Source organism: Rhododendron vialii, chromosome 1a, assembly GCF_030253575.1.
Source record: "Rhododendron vialii isolate Sample 1 chromosome 1a, ASM3025357v1".
Taxonomy (NCBI): domain Eukaryota; kingdom Viridiplantae; phylum Streptophyta; class Magnoliopsida; order Ericales; family Ericaceae; genus Rhododendron; species Rhododendron vialii.
Genome location: NC_080557.1, coordinates 19,422,775 through 19,448,479, shown reverse-complemented (window position 1 = coordinate 19,448,479; position 25,705 = coordinate 19,422,775). Strand labels below are relative to the sequence as shown.

General features: G+C 37.5%; 1 protein-coding gene across 2 annotated transcripts; it reads left to right on the top strand.

The window, feature by feature from the left end:
- The first annotated feature begins 412 nt into the window (after positions 1–412).
- LOC131318838 (probable purine permease 11) lies at positions 413–4,472 on the top strand. 2 transcript variants are annotated; one of them, XM_058348849.1, is made up of 2 exons: positions 413–758; positions 3,214–4,472. In XM_058348849.1, the coding sequence occupies exons 1-2, from the start codon at positions 752–754 to the stop codon at positions 4,311–4,313; spliced, it is 1,107 nt and encodes a 368-aa protein (XP_058204832.1). In that variant the 5' UTR covers positions 413–751; the 3' UTR covers positions 4,314–4,472. The 2 variants fall into 2 exon arrangements, with proteins under 2 accessions (XP_058204832.1, XP_058204825.1); XM_058348842.1 differs by lacking the exon at positions 413–758 and adding an exon at positions 1,713–2,138 and having other exon boundaries at positions 2,374–4,472.
- The last annotated feature ends 21,233 nt before the right edge of the window (positions 4,473–25,705 follow it).

Genomic DNA, 25,705 nt, shown 5'->3' with positions numbered 1-25,705 from the left:
TTGAAAATGTATTTGTTGTACATAAGGAAACCATGATTAGTTAATTGAGTTGCCGATGTACAATTGACTTGATTTTTTGCAGGGCTTATTGTGGTCGTTAAGTTCTACAAAATGAACAATTTGGATCATATTTTTTAGCACATGATGTGACCCGAAATAAAAGCACAACAGCCATAGGGCACAGTGGGGCCCCTAAGTCCCAAGTTATACGAGTAGTGATAGACAGTATAAAGAGCGAGAACGTTGAAAGCTGTTGCCAACCATTCTAAAAATAATTATAGTAGTGGTAGTATGAGAGATACGCAACACCTCACCTATGGGTAGTTGGTTACTTTGGAAGGAAATTAAAAAGTTAGTTAGTGGACTGGTTGTTGTACAAAGAGGGGAGTAATGGGTTGAGTACAAAATTGGGACGACAACGAGAGATCCCCCCAAGAACAGTAACTTTCGATACTAAATTTTTTTTTTCATTTCTTCTCCATTTTCCCCTTTCAATCCCATTTCCATTGCCCATTTCTTCTCCATTTTCCCCTTTCAATTCCATTTACATTGCCTTTCTGATCATACTACATCATAGTTTAGTAACTTTCGATGCAACGCCTTCACGGCTTTACGACTTGTCATAAATTTCAAGAGGTTCCTTTCTCGGGCAAGGTTTTTCACAAGTTCCGATCTTTGACTTTTGAAGGAGACAAATTGTACTTTGTCGCTCTGATTCTGATTCCACCTTTCTGATCGCCATTATCAAAACATGCCAGGTCTCTCTCTCTCTCTCTCTCTCTCAGAGTTATTGATGGGTTTTCTTTTTGTCAATCAATTTGGTCAAATAATTGGTATCTGGGGCATCTGGATTGTATGCAGATTACAACAAGAAGATATTTAAATCTCGGTTTAACGCCCTTTTCATCAATAGAAAGACATTATTATTGTCTTTCTATGCTTAATTTGTGATGGGGAGTGATTTTGCCACTTCCCAAATTGTTAACGGGGAGCGCCGAATCAATATGAGTTGATTTTGGCACTCCCATAGAGAGTGCCGTTAACAATTTGAGGAGTAACAAAATCACTCCCTTTTGAAAAATATAAATACTACTATTGACAATGGAAGGATAGGAGTCATAGGACTATTAACGATTCTTTGACTAGAAACTTGATGGATAAGACATTGGTTTTTGGGGACATAGAAGTTAGAACTGCTAGCTGGTTTTAGTAGGGGAAATAGTAGGCTGATAATCCGACTCAGGGGAAATTGATGTTTCATTTTTAGTTTTTTAGCCATACGGTGGGAGAGGCAGTTAATGTTTCAATTTCGTTTTTCTTTTTTCGTAGGAGTTACAAAATTATATAGTTCAGATGTTCTTGGTAGTGAAATTTGTTGTGCTCACTAGGACCCTCAAACCAAACACACACACACACGAATCAACACGAGAGAAACACAATAATTTCCGAGCGAAAATTTCCAAAATAATCACAATTGTTTACAAAAACTCTCACCGGAGGAGGAGCGTCCACACACCGGAGCTCACACTCAACTCTCAATCTGGTTCTCTCACTCCCTCACCACAGTCTCGCTCTCTCACAGCACAATGTGAATTGCCACACCATTACAGGAGAATCAAATGTGTAATAAGGCACACAACCAAACCAAAGACTCCCCTTTAATGAATTTGATTCTCTCTTCTGATCCCAGTCTCTCTTCTGATCCCAGTCGCGGCCACGGCAACTTCCAGAAGACAAGGCCTTAGTTTGTGAGCCAATTATCCTCACAGAACTAAAGTTGGAATCATGCATTTATTGTGCTTCCAAAATCACCCATATTTGTTTCAGTGTAGCATGTTCTTTATGAAGATTTTGCACTGTGTGACCTTAATTTCCACCTCATTGCCCTCATGGAGATAAAACAGGGCAGGCTCCTTGTGTAAGGATCTGCACCACTTAACCTGCTAACCCTTAGCCCAACTACATGGCTCGAAAGGTTGACCTTAGGTTATACATTAGCTCGACGCGTGCCCTTGTATTTTACATATAATTTCCTGAACCCACCGATGTGGGACTTTGGGGCTTCACACCTTAAGAATTGATGATTTGATTTCCATTTCAATATGGTTCTTATGCTGACTAGTTGAGAAGGGATCAACGTACCCTCCGTCCCACTTTGTTCCGCCTGTTTCCTTTTTTGGACGTCCTAAAAAATTGTCTATATCTCACAATTTATAATATTTTATATATTCAATATGGATCTTGTTTGATAGATCTCAATTTATTTTATTAAACAAAGTTTTCGAAATCATAAAAAACATTATAGATTGTGAGATATAGACAATTTTTTGGGATGTTCCAAAAAGAAAACAGGCGGAACAAAGTGGGACGGAGGGAGTATTTACGATCTTCCTAATTTGGCAATGCTTGCTACCTCAAACAGTTTTTTTTTAATAACTCATCAAACCAAATCGAGCCTTAAATCCCAATCGATTGCGGACAATTGCATGACTTCGTTGTCTTCTGTCGAGTGATATCCAGGATGACCTAGGTATTTTGGAACTACAGCCTCTAGAGTCAATTTTAATCTACCCCTCCCCTTGGTGTTATCCTCTATTATAACCATACGGACCCCTCCTAAGTCCTAACCAACGTATCAACCGATTTACGATAGGCATACTCAAACCACCTTAATCTATTATCTCTTATGACTCCTAAGACAATATTAAAGACTACAATTTGCAACCATTTTCTTGCTTGTCATATATCACAAGACTTTTGGGATCAACTGTTTTCTTGGCAGATAATTACTTTTGGTTTGGCTGTTACTCTTTAGTCTAGTATGGTAAGCAACTTTTGACTGGTAGGATCGACTTATCAGGTATAACGATTTCTACCTCGACCTTCATTGCTTGGTAGCAGAGAAACTATGCTGTTAAAATTTTCACCTCTCTTTTGGTTGTGTGTATGTTGGAATCTTGCTTCTTTTTTGAATGATTTCTGGTGCATGGGTGCATACAGCTCTTCTATCAATCTTACTTGAACTTCTGTATTTATAACATGTCCTTGTGCAATTTTGGACGAAGTTGTATACGTTATCTGTTACATTTAACTAGTTGATCTATGGTTTCTTTAATTTCACTCGCATTCTTAATTTCTTACAGCCGGAAATGGTAATCTTTCAAAACCCATCTTCTTCAAGAGATACTTACGTTATTATTTCCTCTTATACAGATAACCAAGAACCTTTATTGATCAAAGATGGAGCTTCAACTGATCATGAATCACATTTCCTCAGGCCTATGGGAAGGCAATGGTGGGTATTAGCATCTCTCAACATACTTTTTCTTCTTTCTGGCCAAACCGCTGGTGTGATTCTAGGTAGATTTTATTATGATGAGGGTGGAAGTAGCACATGGATGGCTACCCTGATCCAAACAGCCGCCTTCCCGATTCTCCTCATCCCATACTTTATCATTCTCCCTTCGTCTCAAAATCCTTCTACTACTTCCACCCCTCCTTCTATCGCTATTATTTCCTTTGTCTACTTTGCTCTCGGCATACTCTTCGCATGCGATAATATGCTTTACTCTATTGGACTGCTATACCTTTCTGCTTCAACTTTTTCCCTCATTTGCGCAACCCAGTTGGTGTTTAATGCCATTTTCGCTTTCTTCATCAATTCACAAAAGTTCACTGTACTAATTATGAACTCTGTCGTCGTTCTTACACTATCTGCTTCACTCGTTGGGTTGAACAACAATTCTGATGCACCATCTGGAGTCTCGAAATGGAATTATTTCCTTGGATTCGCAAGCACGGTTGGAGCTTCTGCCCTTTACTCTCTATTACTTTCGCTCACACAGCTTTGGTTCCAGAAGGTTCTGAAGAAGGAAACATTTTCTGTGGTCTTGGAAATACAAATCTTCGCATCACTCGTGGCGACTTGCATTTCAGTTGTGGGACTCTTTGCCAGTGGGGAGTGGAAGTCTTTAAAGGGAGAAGTGGACGGATTTGGTAAGGGGAGAGTTGCTTATGTGATGACTTTGGTAGGTGCTGCCATTGCTTGGCAAGTTTGCTCTGTTGGTGTGGTGGGATTGATTTTCGTGGTGTCCTCTCTCTTCTCGAACGTCATTGGTACTCTTTCGTTGGCTCTTACTCCTATTGTTGCTGTGATAGTCTTCCATGACGCGATGAACGGCATAAAGGTAATTGCTTTACTCTTATCTCTTTGGGGGTTTTCCACTTATATCTACCAGAATTATCTCGAAGACTTGAAGGTAAAGGTAATGCAAACTGAAGTCAATGAGGCCTCTAACCATTCAAGCTGTTGATGTTTGTAGAAAGGGATTTTTTTTTTTTCCTGATTTATTGGGTGTATCTGTTATTTATAGCATATTGAAAATGTAATACTAGGATCGATGGATGCATAATCTGTTGAAAGTAATATATTTGATCAATGCCAAGTAAATGAAACTGTCTGTCTATTCCTGGAATCCGGTTCTTTCTTCTTTCTTATTGATACTTTCATTTTTTGTGTTCGCTTCTTCCCTAAGATGCTCGACTAAGCTCATTTTAATTTCTTTTTCCATGTGCTTTGAGGGTTGTGGCCGCAAAATAGAATAGCTTTGGCGAGAATTCCGGCATTGCATGGGTGAGTATCCTTTGTGTTCTCTTCATCCGGCAAACGCCACAAACCTATAAAAACAAAAAAACAAAAAAACAGAAAAAAAGGAGGAGAAGAAGGAATCACGATTAGAAATCAATCCGGTTCATGCTCACACGTAATTAGATAAGCCGGGAGATAATTACTTATTCTCCAAAGTACAATAAGCTAGAGATTCCGATTGTAGGCTAGTATGCCATATTTTTTCTTATACTTTTGTTGGTTGTATGTAAACGCCTTCGTCAATGAAGAGTTCAGAGACTTTCTCCCAACCTATGCAAATCCACTTCATCACCTTTACTGAAATCTAACAATTGGAGATTTTTGTATTAGTTGATTTGCATGTAGTCCCACTACTTTAATGTGAAGAGAATTCGAGCATTGTCATAAAAAAAAAAAAAAAAACCACGGCGTTTCGATAAATGAGGTAGGCGGTATCCCAAAAAAAGATAAAATAAAAAATAAAAACATGAGTAGGAATTACCTAAAAGTATATAAATAAGGATTAAAATACTAAATTAAAGAAGACAAGAAAAGAAAGTGTGTTATCTTAACTCATTTTCCGATTTATTTTATGCATGGTCACACAATTTCCCCAAGAGATCTAGATGAATTGGAACTCGGTGGCTTCTTCCAATAGCTGTTGGAAAGAAGAGGATTATTTTGGGTGTTCGTGATGGTGCTAGTATTTTTTTCGGCAGAGGAAAGAGTACTTGAGACTACAGTGACATGGCCGGTGTTTTCCATATAGATTTCTTTGTTGTAATGGTAAATGTGGGTGTTTATATCCAAGAAATCTCGTATTCGACCCCTGGCAACTTCGATTTTTTTTTTCGTTAACAATGCAACTTACAAAAAATAGACTTTGGAACATGGAGCCAGGACTTGAATACACAACCTGAGGGAATTTCAGAAGTGTTACAACTCTCTGCCACTAAACCACAAGGCTATTTAGTTCCTCATCTCGAACAACTGAACTATATACATAAATATGAGATGCCTCATTTTTGAATCCTGCCTAGGGCCTCGCAAATCTCAGGGCCATGCTTGTAGAGTGGGGAAGTAAGCACTTTGTATTATACTTGAACACAAACTTTTTGGCTTAGTACAAAATGATTAGAATCCATCCATATTTAGGTAAGTTCTAGATTTTAAACATGTGAAAAGTACTTACAACACATATTCAGGATATTTCTTAAAGCTTTTCTAGACATCTTCTAGAATGTAGGTATTCTAGAACTCTTCTATAGACTATAAACTACAAACTTATATCACCTTCCAAAATATCTTCTGTTTTGGGCTTCTTAACTTGGGCTCGACTTAGACTTTATTTTCTTGGGCCAAAATACTAAATCAAGTTTATGCTCCAACATTCCCCCTTAAACTTGATTTAGTAACTCCGAAAAGGTTTCTTAGCTTGGAGAAGACTTCAATACTCGAGTGGTTTGGTGAGGATATCGGCAATTTGATCTTTCGACCTTGCGAATGTCATTCAAACCTCCATTTTAGTCATGCACTCTCTTATGAAATGATACATTGTATCTATGTGTTTGCTACGAGCCATCGAAGACTGGATTCTTTGCTAGTGCTATTGCTGATAGATTGTCCACGAAAATTTTCATTGCTTCTTCTTGTGCAAAATTAAGCTCCTTCAGTTAGCTCCTTAGCCACATCGCATGACATACACATAAGGTGACAGCTATATATTCGGCCTCACATGTGGAGAGAGTATCGATACAAAAAGATATATTGTACTAAACCGTTTCATCTTGGACTCTCTCTCTCTCTCTCTCTCTCTCTCTCTCTCCAGGGTTTTATACCTCAATGGGTGACGGGAGGGGAGGGATTTCTCCCCCTCGTGGGATTTTTCAATCTCTCGATTTTAGATCTCAGAGGTTTTTTCTCTTTCCCCCTTCACTCCCATCCTCCTCCTCTCCAAACCACCATCCGCCGCCCCTCCTCCGCTGTGCAGTTCGACAGCTTTTAGATTTAGTGGCTTGCAAATCGTGGTTGCCAGAGGCAACCTCCTCTCGCTGGAGTGAGAGATCTAGGTGGGTGTATGAAGTCTACTCCGATACGGCGGACTCCATCCAGTTTCATTACCGATTTTTCTCTTTTTTCTGGTTCTTTTCTTTAGTGTCCCCTGTGTGGGATGTCTCCCTGTTTGTGGGGCTTCAATCACCCCTATGTAGGTATTTTTGGTTGTTTTCTACAGTGCTCCGTCTATTTGGAGCGATTAGTTTAGTTGGAGTTGAGTATAGTCTTTAAACTGAGTCCCTTAATATTTGGTTTCTTGATCCCTTGTTTAGAGATAGAGTAATTTTCTCTTGATATACTGTTTCTTGGATCTATAATATCACTTGTTATTGTTGTGGCAAAAAAAAAAAGAAGTGGAGAGAGTGACAATCAATTGCTTCTTCGAAATCTAAGTGAACGTCATGTCACCAACGTAGAATAGAAAATCGGTTGTGTCCTTCTTATCATCTAAGTCTCCGGCTCATTCACTATATCCACCAAGCCATAATTATTAGATAAATAAAATAGGCTGAAATCAAGTGTACTTTTTTATTATCTTGTGCATGGGATTTACTTCAAAACGAACTGTTGAAAAGAGCAAATTGCATGTTTTTTTCTATGGAGAATTTGAAGGCACCCGAGGGTGCTGTAGTTCATCTCGCACTACACGTGTAGTGCACCCAATCCAGTCGTCCATCTTGGCAATGAACAGCTCAGATTTTCATCCAAACAATGGACAGATAGGATTTGTAGAAGCTCAGATTATATCCAAGCCGTCTGTGCCGAGATGGACGGTCGGATCGGCCACACTACACGGTGTAATGCGGCAGGTGCACTACGGCCCTTCCCATTCCCACATATGTATATACTAATAATATTTTTTTTAGGTTCACAAAGATGGTATAAAGTACAAGGGCAATATTTTCTCTTTGCTACAAAAAAAGTACAACGGTATTCTAAAGTTGTGTAGGGTCCAGGGATCTTGATATGACAAGAAGATTTGAATAAGGAAGAATTTAATGAAGAAATGTCATGAAGCTGTTTTTTTTCCTTTTGCCATCTCTTTTCCTTTTCGCTGGCATTATGGTTTGGCAAAATTTTCCACAAAATTCAAAACTGAAACCGCGGCTAAACAGATTGGAGAGTAGAAGTAGCCCCACCACCCCATTAAAATAAGTTGTCAAAAGAAGCTAAACAGACACCAACTTTATGTTTAATTCCCATTAAAACCTAGACTAGAGATACCTAACTTTTACCCTGGTACAATAAATGATAGCTTTGACTCTGGAAACATGTTTTAAAAAGTTTTTGGATTCTCCAATAGGCCAATACTCGTGTTCTATGCATGGAAACTTCTTATTATTGCCAGAAAAGATTTATTTCAAAATTTTCCCAAAAATGAATGTTCGTAAGGATTTGTGTGGCATTATTCGGTGCGAACGTACGTGTTGAAAGTTCTTTTTGTGTATAGGGAGAGGGCTTCTGAAGAAGAGTGTTGAGTAATAATAATAATAATAATAATAATAATAATAAGTACCCAAATGAGACATTAACTTTTGGAATTAGATGCCGTGAAAAATATATGTTCAATTGGAAAGCCAGACTTATAGGCCAGATTTACAAAAATAAAATTCATCCATACCAGTTGTTTTAATTCTCCTGTTTATTTCCCACACAGATGAAGATATTGCCGTTGTAAAACATGTATTCAAATTACAACCACCAGAATAGAATGTAATGCGTCTGTGAATAACTTCCGCTAGCTCGACTTCATCACCACTGTGGACCATTTGAAACATCTGTGCACTTCCGAGCGCCTAAAAACTTCTTCCTACACTTGATCTTTGAAATCAATTTCGAATTTTAGGGTTGAAAAAATTAAGTAGGCATCCTATTTAGGAGACTTATTTATGTGTCCATCCTAATGAATTTGAATATTTATATTCGCATCCTCAAATTGTCATGTTGCCCTATTATGCCTTTGGTTATTAGTTAATATCTATATATTGTATTTTACATATCCTTAATTATAAGAGTATGATACTTCTTAGCCCCCAAATTTTCGGGATTAGTTTCAACTTTTTTCGTCCCCCCCTCTCTCTCTCTCTCTGGGTATCCCTTTGTGCCTCTCATCTTGCGAGAAAAGTAAAAAGGCTAAACACCAAAATCCTACTCTCTTTACTCTCTCTGTCCAGGTCCAGGTAAATCCATACCCAAAGGCCAATCGAGGTTTCTGCAAATTTTCCAATAACGAGGGAATGCCGTGGCGGCTGGTTCGTCGTCTAAGGATGCCGCAACTGTTGGTGACATGGCCAACGGAGTCGACATGCTTCAAATTTTGGATCGGACTTGTACCGGTGTCCTTTGTGTTTTTTTTTTGGTAAGCTCTTGTGTCCTCTATTTGCATCCTGTGTCCAAGGATATTCGGGTAATTTCATCTGAAAAGGGCCTATCTTTTTTCCTTTGGATTGTTTCAGTTGGTTTCATTGTGTAGATCGAGGTATTAAATCATGCGTAAGCAACACAATATTAATTCTAAAGCGTATATTTGTAGTTATCGTTTCGATTTTTAGATTTGGAGTGTAAATTAATCATATTAGTTATGAATTCATCATATTTGAAAATGAATACTTATCCCGGCGGATAAGCCACTACTTCTTGTCATGATTTCGGCATATGTGTTTCAATTTCTCTAAATTTTGTCATGATTTTTGTTTATTGTAGTTTAGTCGGGATGATTTTACGAGACGTGTTCATGATTTTTTATGTTTTATGGTGATTCCACAAATTGTCATGCTTTCGGTATGTGTGTTTCAATTTCTCCGGATTTTGTCATGCTTTCAGTTTATTGTAGTTTCATTGGGGCATAATTTTACGATATGTATTCATGATTTTTTCTGTTTCATGGCGATTTCACAAATCTTGTCATGATTTCATTATGTGTGTTTCGATTTCTCCAAATTTTGTCATGATTTTGGATTAATGCAGTTTCGTATAGACGATTTTATGATACATATTCATAACCAATTAATTCATTGAGGATTTCAAGTAATATATTATGAAATTTTATCATGATTATTTATAGTCACTGTACAGATACACGTTCTTATTTATGAATATTCATTTTCAAACTAAAGGTAGATATTAGTTTTATTTTTAAATGTTGTTTTTAAAATTTTAGGTGAGAGAATTAGAGAGAGAAGATTAGGAGAGAGAAATATAGGAGAGAGAATGAGATAAATTAGGAAAGATAGAGAGCATGAAATATTTTAAAGATTAGGAGAGAAAAAGGGTAGTTTAGGATTTATTTGAAATTTGAAGATGGAATGATAAAATTTCAAACCCTTTAGAACGGAGACTTTTAAGTATTTATATAGGGAAAATGACCCCTATTTAAATTCCCCTTTAGGGTTTCGTTATATAGTTGTTTACATTTAATTGGTGGACGGTTGGAAGCGATGAAGGAACTTGTAGTTCAATTGGGGCGTTGATGTGACAGCTGTCTTGAGGTAGAGACAGGAGGAGAAAGTGTTGACGGTGATGAAATTGGTTGAAGGCACGACAACGCATATGCTTTGTTGCAGGGGTGCACACTGTTCAGATTGGTCCGATTTTTTAGAAAATCAGTAACTCGATCATTTCAAACGCTTCTAGAAAATTGGGAACGAAAACGTAATCAATATATGCGTGGAACCTAATCAAAACCAAATCATAAAACCGGTCCAGTTTTGATTCGATTCTGGTTCTATCCAATTAGCATCCAAACACTTATTCATATGAACTCATAAAAAAATTAAAGCACCAAATAACTCATGGGTAAAATAAAAATAGAAATTTTATTAAGAACTTTCCTACAGTAACAAATAAGATTTCATCTCTAAATAAATTAACTTTAGTAAGGAAAAGATTAACCTACCAAATCCAAATACATTATCAATTACACACATATTAGTTCTAAATGGTCCGGTTTGGTTCTAACCACGATTCTTTAATTGAGAACTAGTAACCGAACAAAAAATTAACGGTTCTTATTTTTTTGAAACCATAACCTGACCAATTGTAGAACCGGACTAGATAAGACAGTTTGGTCCGGATCGAACCGGATTTACTGTTCGGGCAATTTTCTTGAGCACCCCTATTTTGTTGGGTCTTGGAGTATGTAGTAGAGTTTAATTGAGAGAGAGAGAGAGAGGGTTTTAGGGAACAATGAGGTTTTGATTCTTTTAGGGGTAAATTTGGCAGTTTATTTATACCATGCGATCGACATGCTTAAATTCTAGTAGATAGTAACGGTTGACTGACAGAGGGAGTTTTATGTTATGACTATGGGGATGTGAATCCCAAGTTCCCAAATCAAGGTGCGGGATCTAACTTATGTGAATCCCAAGTTCCCAAATCAAGGTGCGGGATCTAACTTCTTAGGGGCTTAGTTGTATTTGTCAAAAACTTTCAGGATAATATTTGCAATTTACGCTAACACGTAATCCTCCGTTCTGAAAAAAATAGTCCCGTGCGTAAAATAGAACTTAACAATGCCTCCGTCCCAAAATGTTTGTCTGGTCCGCAAAATAATGACGTAAAAATAATACAATTTTGGCAAGAAAAATTTAAACTTTTTTCAACAATTCATTAGGTATCGATGAGTTTTTTTAATTTATGAAAAAAGTTTGAATTTTTTCTTTAAAAAAAAGCATTATTTTAAAGTTCTCTTTTTGCGGACTGAACAAACATTTTGGGACGAAGAGAGTATATAATTGTGTCAAAGAAATAACATATTTTCATAGAACATTAAAAAAACTCATTGATATTTAATTACTTATGGAGAAAAAATTGTAATATTGATTTGAAAAATTATTTTCTTTTGCATTTTTATTTAAGGACTAAATAACAATTGTGGAACGGAGTTTGGTACATGGTGGTGGGCTTTGAATAACTCAACTTTTGATTATTTGTAGACACCTCAATCTGAACTTTCCAAATAAGTTCACTTTCGGTCTTTGATTTCTTAATGATGAAACGGATCAAAAACACCCCAGGAATGATAGCATATTTGAGCTTTGAATGTTTACAAAACCCTTGAACTTGACCTAGCCGAAACCAATTCAAAAAGCCAGAAAACCCACTGGCATGCGTTGGTTGAGAACCAGCGCGCGTGGGTCAAAGTGCCAGGTGTTGGTCAAATAGTCCTAATTGACCATTGATCAGCGCGTGATCATTTGGATCTGCTCACGCATGTATACGACCCGCGCGCTGGTTAAATTTGCAGCCGAACCTTTTACTTTTCATTTTTGGAAGGTTTCCATTTATGAAGGGTTTTCATTAATGGAAAGTTTCTAGAAGGTTTCTATTAATGAAATGCTTTCCATTAATGGAGGGTTTACCCTATAAATGCTTCATTTTCATACCTCATTCAATCTCAAAGCTCAATACTCTTTCAAATCCAAAAACCAAAGGTATAACGCCTTTATTCTACTTACTGTTCTGATCTCTAAGGGGAGCTAGCAGGGTCAAAGCTGAGAATCAATATCATGCCCTGGCCCTAAAGCTGGCAAGATTTCAAAAACTGTAGAGGCAAGAACCAACGCGCGTCAATCCCATGTTCGCTCGCGCCACTTCGTGGCAGCGCGCGCGGATCTGCGTGAGGATTGGTGTTTTGTTATTTTATGTCCTTTTTGTATATAGATCACTGTAAGCATGCTAAAAACCAGTTTATTACTTTATAATGTTAAAATTGATTGCTTGCATTTCAATGCTTAGTTCTGTTACGTTGGAACACCAACTGGGGTGTATCTGGATACATGCCAGAGCCCCAGTCATGTGAGAACAAGTATTGAAAAATAGACTGGATGGGCGCGCGAAAGTTACCAACCCGCGCGCGCAGGTGGTCTTGTTCCAGTGATTTTTCAGTACGTTGCTCTTTCATGAGTGACTTGGCCTTAGACCATTTTCTGTGTCCCAACACTGTTTATGGGGTGTTTTATTTATTTGTTAGGTTTTTCAGCTTTTAAACTGTGAAGTGTAAATACTATAAACTGTTTGGTTTGGACCTGGGTATGCACTAGTCCTTCTAGAACCTAGAAGAGGGGAAAAACAGAGGCTGCAAGCAAAACAAATATGCGCGCGAATGTGTAGGATTCACACACGTAGGTTTGAATCATGCAAACTGGATCAGTGCATGTAGATTCTTACTTGTGCACGTCAATTCAATACAGTGATTCGGGTTTTGCTCTGTTAAATAGAACTTGGCCTTTATCCTATTTACTACTTTCGCATTCCATGCTATCAATCACATCCTGCAAATCGTCACCTGTCTAAGCGGATGTTTGAGTTTTAGCACGTTAATACCCAAAATTTCATTATTTTTTATGTGTCTAAGAGCTCGTGTTGCATCCGGGGCTCTTCTTCCTTTCTCGTTCGAGCTAGGCGAATCTATACATATATGTGTGTCTGTGTGTCGGCTTAGTTCGCTCATCAATGCAAATCGGATATTAATGGTTAGTTTTTGCATTCTCTTAGACACTTGCAAAAGAGAGTCAATAAATTGAAAAATGCAATTTTTACATTGCTACCCTAGCTTCTAAAATCCACAAGTAATGGAATCTTGTGAAAGGCAAAGGCACGTCGACTCAAGGCCAAGGAAAGCATATCTATGGGGCATTTCTGCCCAACCATCGGAGAATGGGCACGCAGGCTCACTCAATGTCTCTCTATCTGGGTGTGCATCTCAGAAGCAAAAGACAGTAATGTAATGGGGCTCAATGATAGTCTTTAGGCTACGTTGTCCTCCTAGGAGCCGCCCTTAGCTAGAGTCTGCATTTTCAATTTGTGCATTTTGTTAGTATACATCTTTGCATATTGTGTATGCCAATTGTTGAAAGCATGTACAATCTCTCAAAACCAAAGGGTGCGATGCAATCTCCTATAGTGTTGTTCTCACAGATTAACGGAGGCAATGGAAATCTCCCTAACTCTCGATTTGTTCCCCGAAGGATGCGATGAAATCTCCTATGGTGCTATTCTATTTGTTTAGCGTGTGCGATGAAATCTCCCTAATCCTTGATTTGTTTGCTAAAGGGTGCGATGCAATCTCTTGCACAAGATGCAATAAAATCTTCTGCGGAACAAATCAATGACAACCGGTCCTATCCAATTTTCAACGGCTCGATCATTTTGTATAATGATCCGTTCGTCCAATTCAATCAAGCAGCGACGATCTATCCGTTCGATCCTTGTCAACGATGATCTATCTGTCCAATTTCAATCAACGACGGTTTATCTATCCGATTACAATCAATGACGATCTATCCGTCCGATTAGAATCAACGACAGCCAGTCTTGTCCAACTTTCAAACAGCTCGATCATTTTGTATAATGATCCGCCCATCCAAATCAACGACAGCCGGTCCTGTCCAATTTTCAACGGCTCGATCATTTTGTATAATGATCTGCCCGTCCAATTCAATCGAGCAGCAACGATCTACCCATCCGATCCTTGTCAACGACGATCTATCTGTCCAAATCAATCAACGATGGTCCGCCCATCCGAGTCCTTTTTATTCCCCAGGAGAGTTCGCCTCGGCAATCAATGATGGCCCGCCCATCCTCGTTTCCCTGACAAAGTTCAAACTCTCTTCCAACGATCTTGAGATGGTCTACCCATCTTCGATCTCTTGATGCACGGTATTTTTATATACATGTCTGCATTTTCTATTTTGTTTTCTTCTAGATAGTCTTGAAGGGATGTCTAGAAATCTTTGACGTTACTTGTACCAAGTCAATGGTATTTCAAGTGTCGTCAAAGAGGAGCTACTATAGACACCCAAATTTAAACTTTCCAGATTAGTTTACTTTCAATATTTGATTCCTCAATGATGAAACGGATCAAGAACACCCCGTGAATGATAACATGTTTGAGTTTTGAGTGTTTGCAAAACCCTTGAACCTAACCTAGCCTAAGCCAATTCAAAATGCCAAAAAACCCACTGGCATGCGTTGGTTGAGAACCAGCGTGTGTGGGTCAAAGTGTCAGGTGTTGGTCAAATGGTCCTGATTGACCGTTGACCAGCGCGTGATCATTTGGACCTGCGCGCATGCGTGCACGACCGCACGCACTGGTTAAATTTGCAGCCGACCCTTTTACTTTCCATTTCTGAAAGGTTTCCATTTATGGAGAGTTTCCATTAATGGAAGGTTTCTAGAATGTTTCCATTAATGGAATCGTTTCCCTTAATAGAATGTTTTCTACTAATAGAGGGTTTCCATTAATGGAGGGTTTTTACCCTATAAATACCCCCACATATGCTTCCATTTGAAGAGTTAGAAAAATTCATACACCTTGGGTTAGGAAAAAATGTTACAAAATCTTACACCCCATTTTAATACCTCATTCAATCTCAGATCTCAAAGCTCAATACTCTTTCAAACCTAAAAATCAAAGGTATAACGCATTTATTCTACTTACTGTTCTGATCTCTGAGAGGGGCTGACAGGGTCAATACTGGTAATCAATATCATGCCCTGGCCCTAAAGCTAGCAAGGTTTCAAAAACCATAGAAGCAAGAACCAGCGTGCGTTAATCCCATGTTTGCACGCGCCACTTCGTGGCAACGCGCGCGGATCTGCGTGGGGATTGGTGTCTTGTTATTTTATGTCCTTCTTTGTATATAAATCATTGTAAACATGCTAAAAACCAGTTTACTGCTTTCTAATGTTAAAACTGATTGCTTGCATTTCAATACTTAGTTCTGTTATGTTGGAACACCAACTGGGGTATATCTGGACATGTCCCAGAGCCCTAGTCATGTGAGAACAAGTATTGAAAAATAGTTTGGATGGGCGCGCGCAAGTTACCAACCCACGTGCTCAGGTGGTCTTGTTCTAGTAATTTTCCATTGCGTTGCTCTTTCATGGGTGACTTGGCCTTAGGCCATTATTTGTGTCCCCACACTATTTATGGGGTGTTTTATTTATTTGTTGGGTTTTTCAGCTTTTAAACTGTATAGTGTAAATACTATAAATTGCTTGGTTTGGACCTGGGTGTGCACTGGTCCTTCCAAAACCAAGAGTAGGGTAAAAACAGGGCTACGAGCAAAGCAAATATGTGCGCGCATGTGTAGGATTCACGCGCGCAGGTTTGAATCACATGCAGTGATCCGCGGAACTGGATCAGTGCATGTAAATTCTTTATTGTGTACATCAATTCAATACAGTGCGTCGGGTTTTTTCTTTTAAACAGAACCTGACCTTTATCCTATTTACTGCTTTCGCATCCATGCTATCAATCACATCATGCAAATCATGTTACAGTTTTAATCTCCATTAAACTGTTCCCGCCTCTAAATGGCTGAAGAATTAATTAATCAAACAGAATCGCAAATGTTTTCACAAATGTCTAAGTGAAGACCGATCTCCGGATTGGGCGAGAGGTGTGCCTTAAAACTCTTCCCCTCTCGTATCCTAGCTCCCGAACCTAGATATGATTATGACGGACTAGTGCCTTCATTTTTTTCAAATCAAACAGCGCAGTGAGCATTTCAAGTTCAGTTCCTTGGGTATCGGACCTTCAATCCCAAGTAACGACTCTGAAATTGAGCGCTCGTCCTGCTAGCGCTCCCTCGATCCGCCTATTTTTTAGGGCACGTTGCCCACATTATTCATTTAAAGGATTGCTAAAGTGGCAATGTGAAATCCCACATTGTTATTTTTAATTATTCAAATGCCCAAATTTAATTATTGGTTAGGAGGTTGCCAATTTTAATTATTACAATGTGAGTACTTTTTTAAGCACACATTACTAACTTCAGAAATTTTTTGATTTTGATTATTACATTGTGGTTAGAACCACAAATATATATTTGTATACAAACTCACATGTTGTGTGAGCTCACACATGTTTGTGGTTCAAAAAAATTTCCAGAATTCGGGATTGTGCGTGACCTAATCTTCTTACAAGCTGGACTATCGGTAGTGGGTACCCTATTGTTTATCAAATACTATACACTAGATTTTATGGGATCCATCTAGGGGTCTCATACTAGCATCGAAGTCGTTCAATATGTTTAAAACATGTTTTTAAGATACCTCTTTAAAAACTAGCTCATTCGCATATCGGTAAGGGCTTGATCAATTTTTGTAATTTTTTGGTCCCTGCAAATGTATGACAAAAAATTGATCAAATTGATGAAGCCGTTATGGACATTCAACTGAGTTGTTTTTTTTAAAACACCCAATGTTATAAACAAATTGAACGCCTCTGATCATCAGTGTTGGACTCTGAGAATCTGAGATATGTCTCACACAATTTAGTGTACATTTTGTGTACACAGAAAGACATACCCAGAGTTTTTTTTAAATCTGCTGACCATTCATTAAAAGATCTAGCTAGGGAGGATTATTGATCGGGTCCCATAGACATTCCGCAATGGAATAATCAAAACCAAAAGGTTGTTAAAGTTAGCAAAGTTTGCTCAAAAAAATGCTCATATTGTAATAACCAAACTTAGCAACCCATCAAATTTTGGTATTTGAATAATTAAAACTAACAATTTTTTGCCAATAATCAAATTTAATGGTCCCCACATTTTCTTAATTAAGTACATCCATCATTAAACAAAACATTCTCTCTCTCAACAATGTTTTCAAAAAATAATTTTTTAAAACTATTTTTTTTAGAAACTTTAAAAAAATTGTTTTCAAAGACTGTTTTTACACCCAAAAAAAATTGTTTTCTTTCTAAAAAAACTAATATTTTTCACTAAACTTTTTTTTAAATTTTTTTTCAAAAAAACTATTCAAATTATTATCACTGTTTTTCGTTTTTAGAATTTTGTAGTTTGAAAAGGTGACGTAATAAGTTTTGGTTATCTAATTTTGATTATTACATTGTGGACTTCTACATTGCTAACTTTAGCAATGTCTTAAATGGATAACCAAAAGGTGATGTGGCAACTTTTGATTATCCAATTTTGATTATTACATTGTGGATGCTCCCACCCAAGTTATGTTAGAGTCAGACCAGAATTAATTGTGTAACGCCAAGAAATGCCACAATCACACACACTTCCACATGCAAATGCACACACACTCTACACACGCCGGAGATGCAGTGTGCGGCCATATTGACTTGTTGGGTGATAATAGTGAATTGTAGAGTGGTGAAATAAATAAGATATGGTGATAGGGAAGGTGGTGTGGCGGTAGTAATTTTTTGGGTTTCAATTAAGTACTAATATGGTTTGGCCTGTCTAAAATGTAATTTTTTGGGTTTCAAATAAGTAATTTTATTTATCTACTATTTCTTTAGAATTTATTTGAGATGAATCAGAATTTATTTGAGATGAATATAATCAGGTCACGACTCCACTATTTTTTTTTTCACCGGAAGAAGCAAATTCATTAGAGTTTTTTTTCTTTTTATCCCCTAAACTATGTACAATTTTCTACTTCGTCCCTAAACTATCAATTTGGCGATTTCATCCCCTCAACTATCTCTTTGTTACCCATGTGATCCAATTGATAACACCCATCGACGGAAATGAACGGGAACTCCCTCGTGATAGTCACGTGCGATCCAAACCCATAAGACAAGGGCAAAATAGACCATCTAGGTCTCTTAGAGCCAATTAAGTGCTCTAATTTTTAATCCGTTTGAACCGGTACGAAGATCTTATTATTCTGATCATTTTATTCTAAAGGGTCACAGTTAATTTTTGGCTCTAGGGCTCTCAAATAAGAGCTCTAAAGATTGTGTTTATACTTGTTTTTCTTACGGCTAACTGACGAGAGCCCTGGAGCCCAAAAATTAATTATGACCTTTTAGGATAAAATGATCAGAAAAATATGACCTTCTCACCGGTACAAACGGATTGAAAATTGGAGCACTTTATTTTTTAAGACAGTTCATATATTAAAAAATATGGTAAAAAAATAGCGTGCTCCAATTTTCAATCCGTTTGAACCGGTGCGATGATCTTATTTTTTGATCATTTTATTCTAAATAGTCATAATTAATTTTTGACTCTAGTACTCTTATATAAGAGCCCTAAAGATTGTGTTCACACATGTCTCACTTAGGACTAACTAATGAAAGTCCTGTAGCCAAAAATTAATTATGACCCTTTAAAATAAAATAATCAAAAAAAAAAGATCTTCACACCGGTTCAAACGGATTGAAAATTGGAGCACTTTTTTTTTAAGACAGTTTATATATTAAAAAATATGGTAAAAAAATAAAGTGCTCCAATTTTCAATTCGTTTGAACCGGTACGAAGATTTTATTTTTCTAATCATTTTATCCTAAATGGTCATAATTAGTTTTTGGCTCTAGGGCTCTCATATAAGAGCCCTAAAGATTGCGTTCACACTTGTCTCTCTTAGGGCTAACTAACGAGAACCCTAGAGCCAAAAATTAATTACGACCCTTTAAGATAAAATAATCAACAAATAAGATCTTCGTACCGGTTCAAACGGATTGAAAATTGAAGCACTTTATTGGCGCCAAGAGACTTGGATGGTCTATTTTGCCTGTGTCTTATGGGTTAGGATCGCACGTGACTATCACGTGAGAGAGTTTCCGTTCATTTCCATCAATAGATTTTATCAATTAGATCACATGGGTAACAAAGAGATAGTTGAGGGGATGAAATCGCCAAATTAATAGTTTATGGACGAAGTAGAGAAATAGTGCATAGTTTAAGGGATAAAAAGAAAAAGAAAAACTCAATTCATTAATCAAGCCGTACATCATCAATGGAGAACTCCGAATACAGAATAGGACATAAGGTAAGTACACATTTCCACCTAAATACAGAGAAATAGAGACACAATATAAGCAAAGACTAAGAGACAAAGCTAGTGTCTACCTATACAAGAGTCAAACGCTCACTTCTTCACACCGTCAACATAGCCGGCTAACGTGGAGCTAGTACTCAAACACCACCGTCTCGGGATGGCGGAGCTCCGAATCAAAGATAACATTAAACCTGTAGAAATCAGTTACCCGATCTGGGAAAATCAGATCTGAAAAAAACCACCTGGAAGACCCACCCGAACAAAAAACTGAACCCAACATCCGGACATAAATCGGCCTCAACATCCAGACATAAACCGAACAAGAGTCTGGACAAAACAAAAACGAAACACAAAATCAAAACCTTAACCTGTCAAAACACTCAAAACAGCCACCACAGCACCACTGCCACAACCACCGCACCAGCCACAGGAATCATGACAGCCCCTATTGCCACCATGCCCAGTCCCAACACACCATATCCACTCACAGCATCGCCACCAACAACTAAGCAAAATCGCACTATCCACCACCCGAAACGGCCAAAGCATTGCTAGGCAAGAGACCGGCTACCTCCAACAAGATAGAATGGTGGTCCACAACGGGATCTAGAAAGCCAGAGGAATGGGATACACCCAGCAGAGTATCCGGCGGGATCTTACCGGAGGGGGTGGAAACGAGGAAGGGGGAGGGAAGGGGAAGAGGGAAGGGGAAGAGGGGGGGGGGGGGGGGGAACAACAGCCCACGGAGGAGAGGAGCGCCAGCAAGGGAAGGGGAGAAGAAAAAGGAAGAGAGAGAGAGAGAGAGAGAGAGAGAGAGAGAGAGAGAGGCGCCCGGGGGAGGAGGCGGCGCCTCCCCCCCACCCAAGCGAACAACAACAGCTAGGGTTTCTCTGGTAAAAATTTAGAGAGAGAAAGAAGAGAGAAGGGAGAGCCAAAGTTTATGATATCCCTGTAATCTCCACTATGATCCGTCGAAAAAGTAAGTTTCTTTATTTTCATGAATTTTGACAGTAAGTTAGGTTTCAATTTATTTAGACGAGTGGATTTAATTTGAATTCATGAGTCAGAAAATCTCCGAAAAATTATTCACTGCCTTTAGGACTTCACATGCCCCTTTTTCACCAAGTGGCCACCTCAAGTCAAAGTGGACGAATCCCACAATAATGTGCGCTGGAAAAGAAATTTGGACGGCGATACCACAAAAGCACTGAATAATCTCTCACAATCTTCAAGGGCAGTACATAAATGGAGACACACAGTACGAGTACACAATGTTGCCTTAGAGCATCTTCAATCAAGCTCTAAATCTTTAAAATATAGAACCAATTCACTCCAATCAAGCTCTATATTGGGTCTCTAAAATAGAGACCCAAATTTGCTTCTCTATAGATAGAGATGTTTCAAACATATAGAGAATGATCTCTATATTTTTTTGCCTTTCTACAATCGCCACTTTACCCTTTTTATGTTTTCAAGTTGAGATAAACTTCTTTCCGGTTGAGGTGTAAACAAGGAGTTTACGCCGCCGCCATGTACGGGCCCCATCGACACTTTATCGCAATTATCTAAATCGTTCATTTTGTTGAGCCCATAGAGTAGTGTATATATGCAAAAAATCAGCTTGACTCAACATCGATAGGTATATCAAAAATTAAATTTTGGTTTATAAAATCAACAGCATGGATTCTGTCAATAATTTTTAAGTTAAAATGATTCAAGCTGTTGATTTTATAAACCAAAGTTTAATTTTTGATATATCTATCGATGTTGGGTCAAACTAATTTTTTGCATATATGCACTACTCTGCAGGTTCTACAAAATGAACGGTTTAGATTATTGCGATAAAGTGTCGATGGGACCCACACATGGCAACAATGTAAACTCCTTGTTTACACCTCAACAAGAAAGAAGTTTATCTCTTTGACGTTAAATTGTAACACAAACCATATAATTGTTTGAATTGATGCGAAAATTTTATTATTCTGATCATATTATTCAAAAGAGGCATAATTAAATTTTGTCCCTAAGACTCTCATAATTGTGTTTCTGCTCCATAGGATCGCAAATAAAGAGAGTAAGGGATTTTCTCCCAAAATGCTGGCGTTTTGAGGGTGTGGGTAGGGGCTACTGCCTCCCATGGATAGCAGAGCCCACGCATCCGTGATTTTGCCACTCTCAAATTGTTAACGGCACTCCTCGGGAGGGTGGGAAGTGCCAACATCAATATGGGTTGATTTTTCCACTCCACAAATTATTAACGTTTGGGGAGTGACAAAATCATATGAGTAAATTTTGACACTCTCCTGAAAAATGTCGTTAACAATTTGGGGAGTGATCCTAGAAGAATATACTATATGTATACATAAATGGATGGACTCGAAGTTGTTGGCTCAATTGGTAAGTATTTCGAGTTCCTCATTGAATGTTTGGATTTAACTTTTTATAATTTTTATGGGGCTAAATACAGAAAGTCTGTTTGCACAGATTTTTCATATACATATCATGCACAGATTATTATGTGGGCCCCACATAAATGATCCAAACCGTTCATGAAATATAAAATATTTTTTCAATGGCTCCCGCAAAAAATCAGCTTAACCCGATACATATAGATGCTCAATCCAATCATCTAACTTTTCATTATCCTAAAATCCAAATGAAAAGTTAAATGATTGGATCGAGCCTCTATAAGTATCGGATTGAGCTAATTTTTCACATGGAACCTTGAAAAAATATTTTACATTTAATGAACGGCTCGAATTATTTGTGTGGGACCTGCAGTGAACCCCACATTGAAATCTATGCACAAAAATCTGTGTGGATAGCACGGCTCGGCTAAATATACTCATTTGTGCCCGAAAAACAGGGTGCGATTTTAAATTCGGCACCGACATAGGTGTGGCGGAATTCCTTTTAGATGGGTATGTGGTGCTGAGAGTAACATTCTACGGTGAATATGTTGAGTAACCTATCAATATATTTACGTAAGTGTGTTTCAGTTTTATCCCCTTAAAAAAGAAATACTCCACTTATTTGCAATTTCAAGCTTAAAACTAATAGACTAATTGAAATCAAAAAATATGTAATATGGATCTTGTTTGACAGTAGAATTCATCGAGATCTATCAAACCTTGCAAAAAAAATTTAAAAATTATTTTCGTAAACCCATTATTTTTAAACTTAAAAATAGATTTTTATTTTTTAAGTACTTATTTGAGAAAATGAAATGGGGCCTTATATACCCAAAAAAAATAAACTTAAATAGATGGGTTCCCGTCCATCAAGAAGTGGTTATTCAATGTTTCTAGAGTCCTGGCACGTGCTCTATAATATATGGAATGATCTTGTTCGTCGAAAAATAGAGTCCTAACACATGCTCTAGAGATCTTCCTAGCCACTCATTGTAATTGGTGTGGAATCAATGTTGATTCATATTCCACAAATCTTCTTAAAAAGTAAGTACTTATTTGTAATTTTCAAGCTTAAAAATAATGGGATTATGAAAATAATTTTTTAATTTTTTTGCATAGTTTAAAAGATCTCATTAAAATCTTTCAAACAAGATTCATATTGTATATTTTTAAATTTTAATAAATTCATAATTTTTTAGTTTAAAAATTATAAATAAATACTTAATTAAAAATATAAGAGTACTCATTTGTCTTTCTAAAACGGGAGCACCACGTAACGGGTGGTCGGAACTCTAGAGCATTTATTTCCTCCACCAGCGACCCCAACCTCATTTATTTCAACAGAGTGGACGGACCAGATTGCCAATGAAACAAATGCCCAACTGCCGTCTCTTATACCACCCTCAGTAGTAGCCATCAGCTACTTGGCCCGACGACCAACCTTTGATCTAAGTTTTAATTATTGGTCCCCACACAACTGCAATTTTGTTCATCCCTCCTAAAAGAGAGTGAACATTACTATTTTTTCTATTGGTTGAAATAGTATAAATTTCACTATAAAGTGATGTCATACTTATCTTGCAATATACATTTTGGTAAGCATGACATTATTTTGTGGTGTGATTCACATCATTTCAACCAATAGAAAGGAAGGTAATGTTCATCCTCTTAGATGGAGGGTAAACAAAACTCAACTCCCCACACTCTATCCTTTATGAGTTTTTTATTTTATTTTTTGCTATTATATATGGGGCTCTTTGTGGGGGACTCTTTGGGGAAGCGGGGGGGCTGTTGTGCCTGATTTCTGGGTCCACTCCGGTCTCGCTCCGATAATCGGAATCGTTCACTTTGTAGAGCTCGTAGAGTAGAACAATTATGGAAAAAATTAGCTTAAATGGATATCATTAAGTGCTTGATCGGAACCTTTTTATCTTGAAAAGAATGGATCCGAAACACTGGATCAAATCCATTGTAACTCATGAACCGAGTCATATGGGCAACCTTTTTATCTTGAAAAGAATGGATCCGAAACACTGGGTTAAATCCACTGTAACCCATGGACCGAGAGTTATATGGGCTCTGATCTGACACTTAATGATATCCAATTAAGTTGATTTTTTACATAGTTGTTCTACTCAACGAGTTTTACAAAGTGAACAATTTCGATCATCGGAGCGAGACTGGAGTGGGCCCAAAAATCAGGCACAGCAGAAGCTGGGGACAATAGACCCCACCCCCCCACCCCCCCCCCCCCCCCCACGCGGCTGCCCTGTTTGGGCGGATAAGCAATTGAGTAAATCCTATTCTCGCTTAATCCAATGTTTGGTAGCGATTGAAAAGCCTGAAAAAATAATCTCTTAAGGCTTGTTCGTTTGGAGGTCTCAAAACCCTGCACACGATCCTTAATAAATTTGTTTATCTTTCTCTCTCCACTTATTACTCTTAAAAACCTCCCTCAAAATCCAAACCAAATAGACTCTACTCCTTCTTATCCGGCTACGTAATTACGAAAGTATTATTCTTTCTCTTCAAATCCCTCGTCTACGTACTCATATTCACCCAACAAACTAAACATATATATAGGGGTGGATTCAAGAAATTATATTAGTGGGGCACACAAATTAATATTCTTAACTCGTACGTTTATACTTTCTTAAGAAAAATACTTTTTGCTGTTAAATGACAAATTGGTAATTATTTATGTCACTTCATCTTATAATTATTTACCCAAAAAACTTCATCCTGTAACTATTAGAAAAGTGTGTGTTTGCGCAAAAAGATGATTTGAAAATTTGGTGCACTAAAAAACAGATCGGACAAATATCTTCATAAAGAAAATCTAAAGTAATTTTATTAGAACACTATCATAGATGTTGGGTAGAACTAAAATATTTAAGAATATTAATACTCCATTATTTTACAAAATCGAGTGTAAACTCGTGCACCGTGAGATCCTGTATGGGTCCGCCCCTACGCGCGCACACACACACACACATTTCTCTTTTTACTATATCCCTCAAACAAACTATCTATTCATCATCCCCACCTTAACTAATCAGCTCTTATAACATATTCACCCTTTTTTCTTATATTTCTAAAACCTCATCGGGCAAACAAGCCTTTTATAGGCTTTATGCATAGAGGTAATATCATATTATCATCCACGTACTATGCCTAGTTCGGATTCAAATTTGAGTTTTTTGGGTTTGGTGTTTAGGATCATGTGTAAAGAGAGAAATTAGGGTAATAATTAGAGATATGAGTAATGAGTGGAGAGAGATAGAGAGATAAATGAGAGTAATGATTGGAGATACGGGTAATGAGTGAAAAGGAAAATGAGAGTCAAGTTTGAATTCATTGGGAGCTAAGGGCTCAGAGAGGCTGAAGCTGATAGAAGCCCGAGCCTATCACAAGTGCGATGGATCGCAGGTTTAATCATTCTTTCTTGCGGTAGCTTCTAGGTTTGTGCCGATTAGAAGTATGGATAATGAGTATTTTTTGAGTTGAATTTTTTTTTTTTCCAAGTTTGAATCCAAAACAAGGCATTAATGTGCACAACATCCCATTGTCAATGCTTGACCAAACTTTGAGGGTGTTTAGGTAATTTCGACATCACAAGTTTTCCTTCTTTCTTAGAACATCTCCATCCAAATTCTTCAATTCGAAGAATCAAAATAGTATTCTTTATGTAAAAAGTGTATTTAAAGAATGTGTCATTATTCACTAATACTTCAACCACAATTATCTATTTTTATCTTCATTTCAAATAACACACTCAAAACTCAATCATTTTTCATTTTTCTCCAAAATTTCTTTTTAATCATTAACCAAATATAGTCAGCAT

What these genes read in the sequence shown, in the direction of transcription:
- LOC131318838 (XM_058348842.1), top strand. Translation starts at nt 3,150, where the DNA reads ATGGTAATCTTTCAAAACCCATCTTCTTCAAGAGATACTTACGTTATT.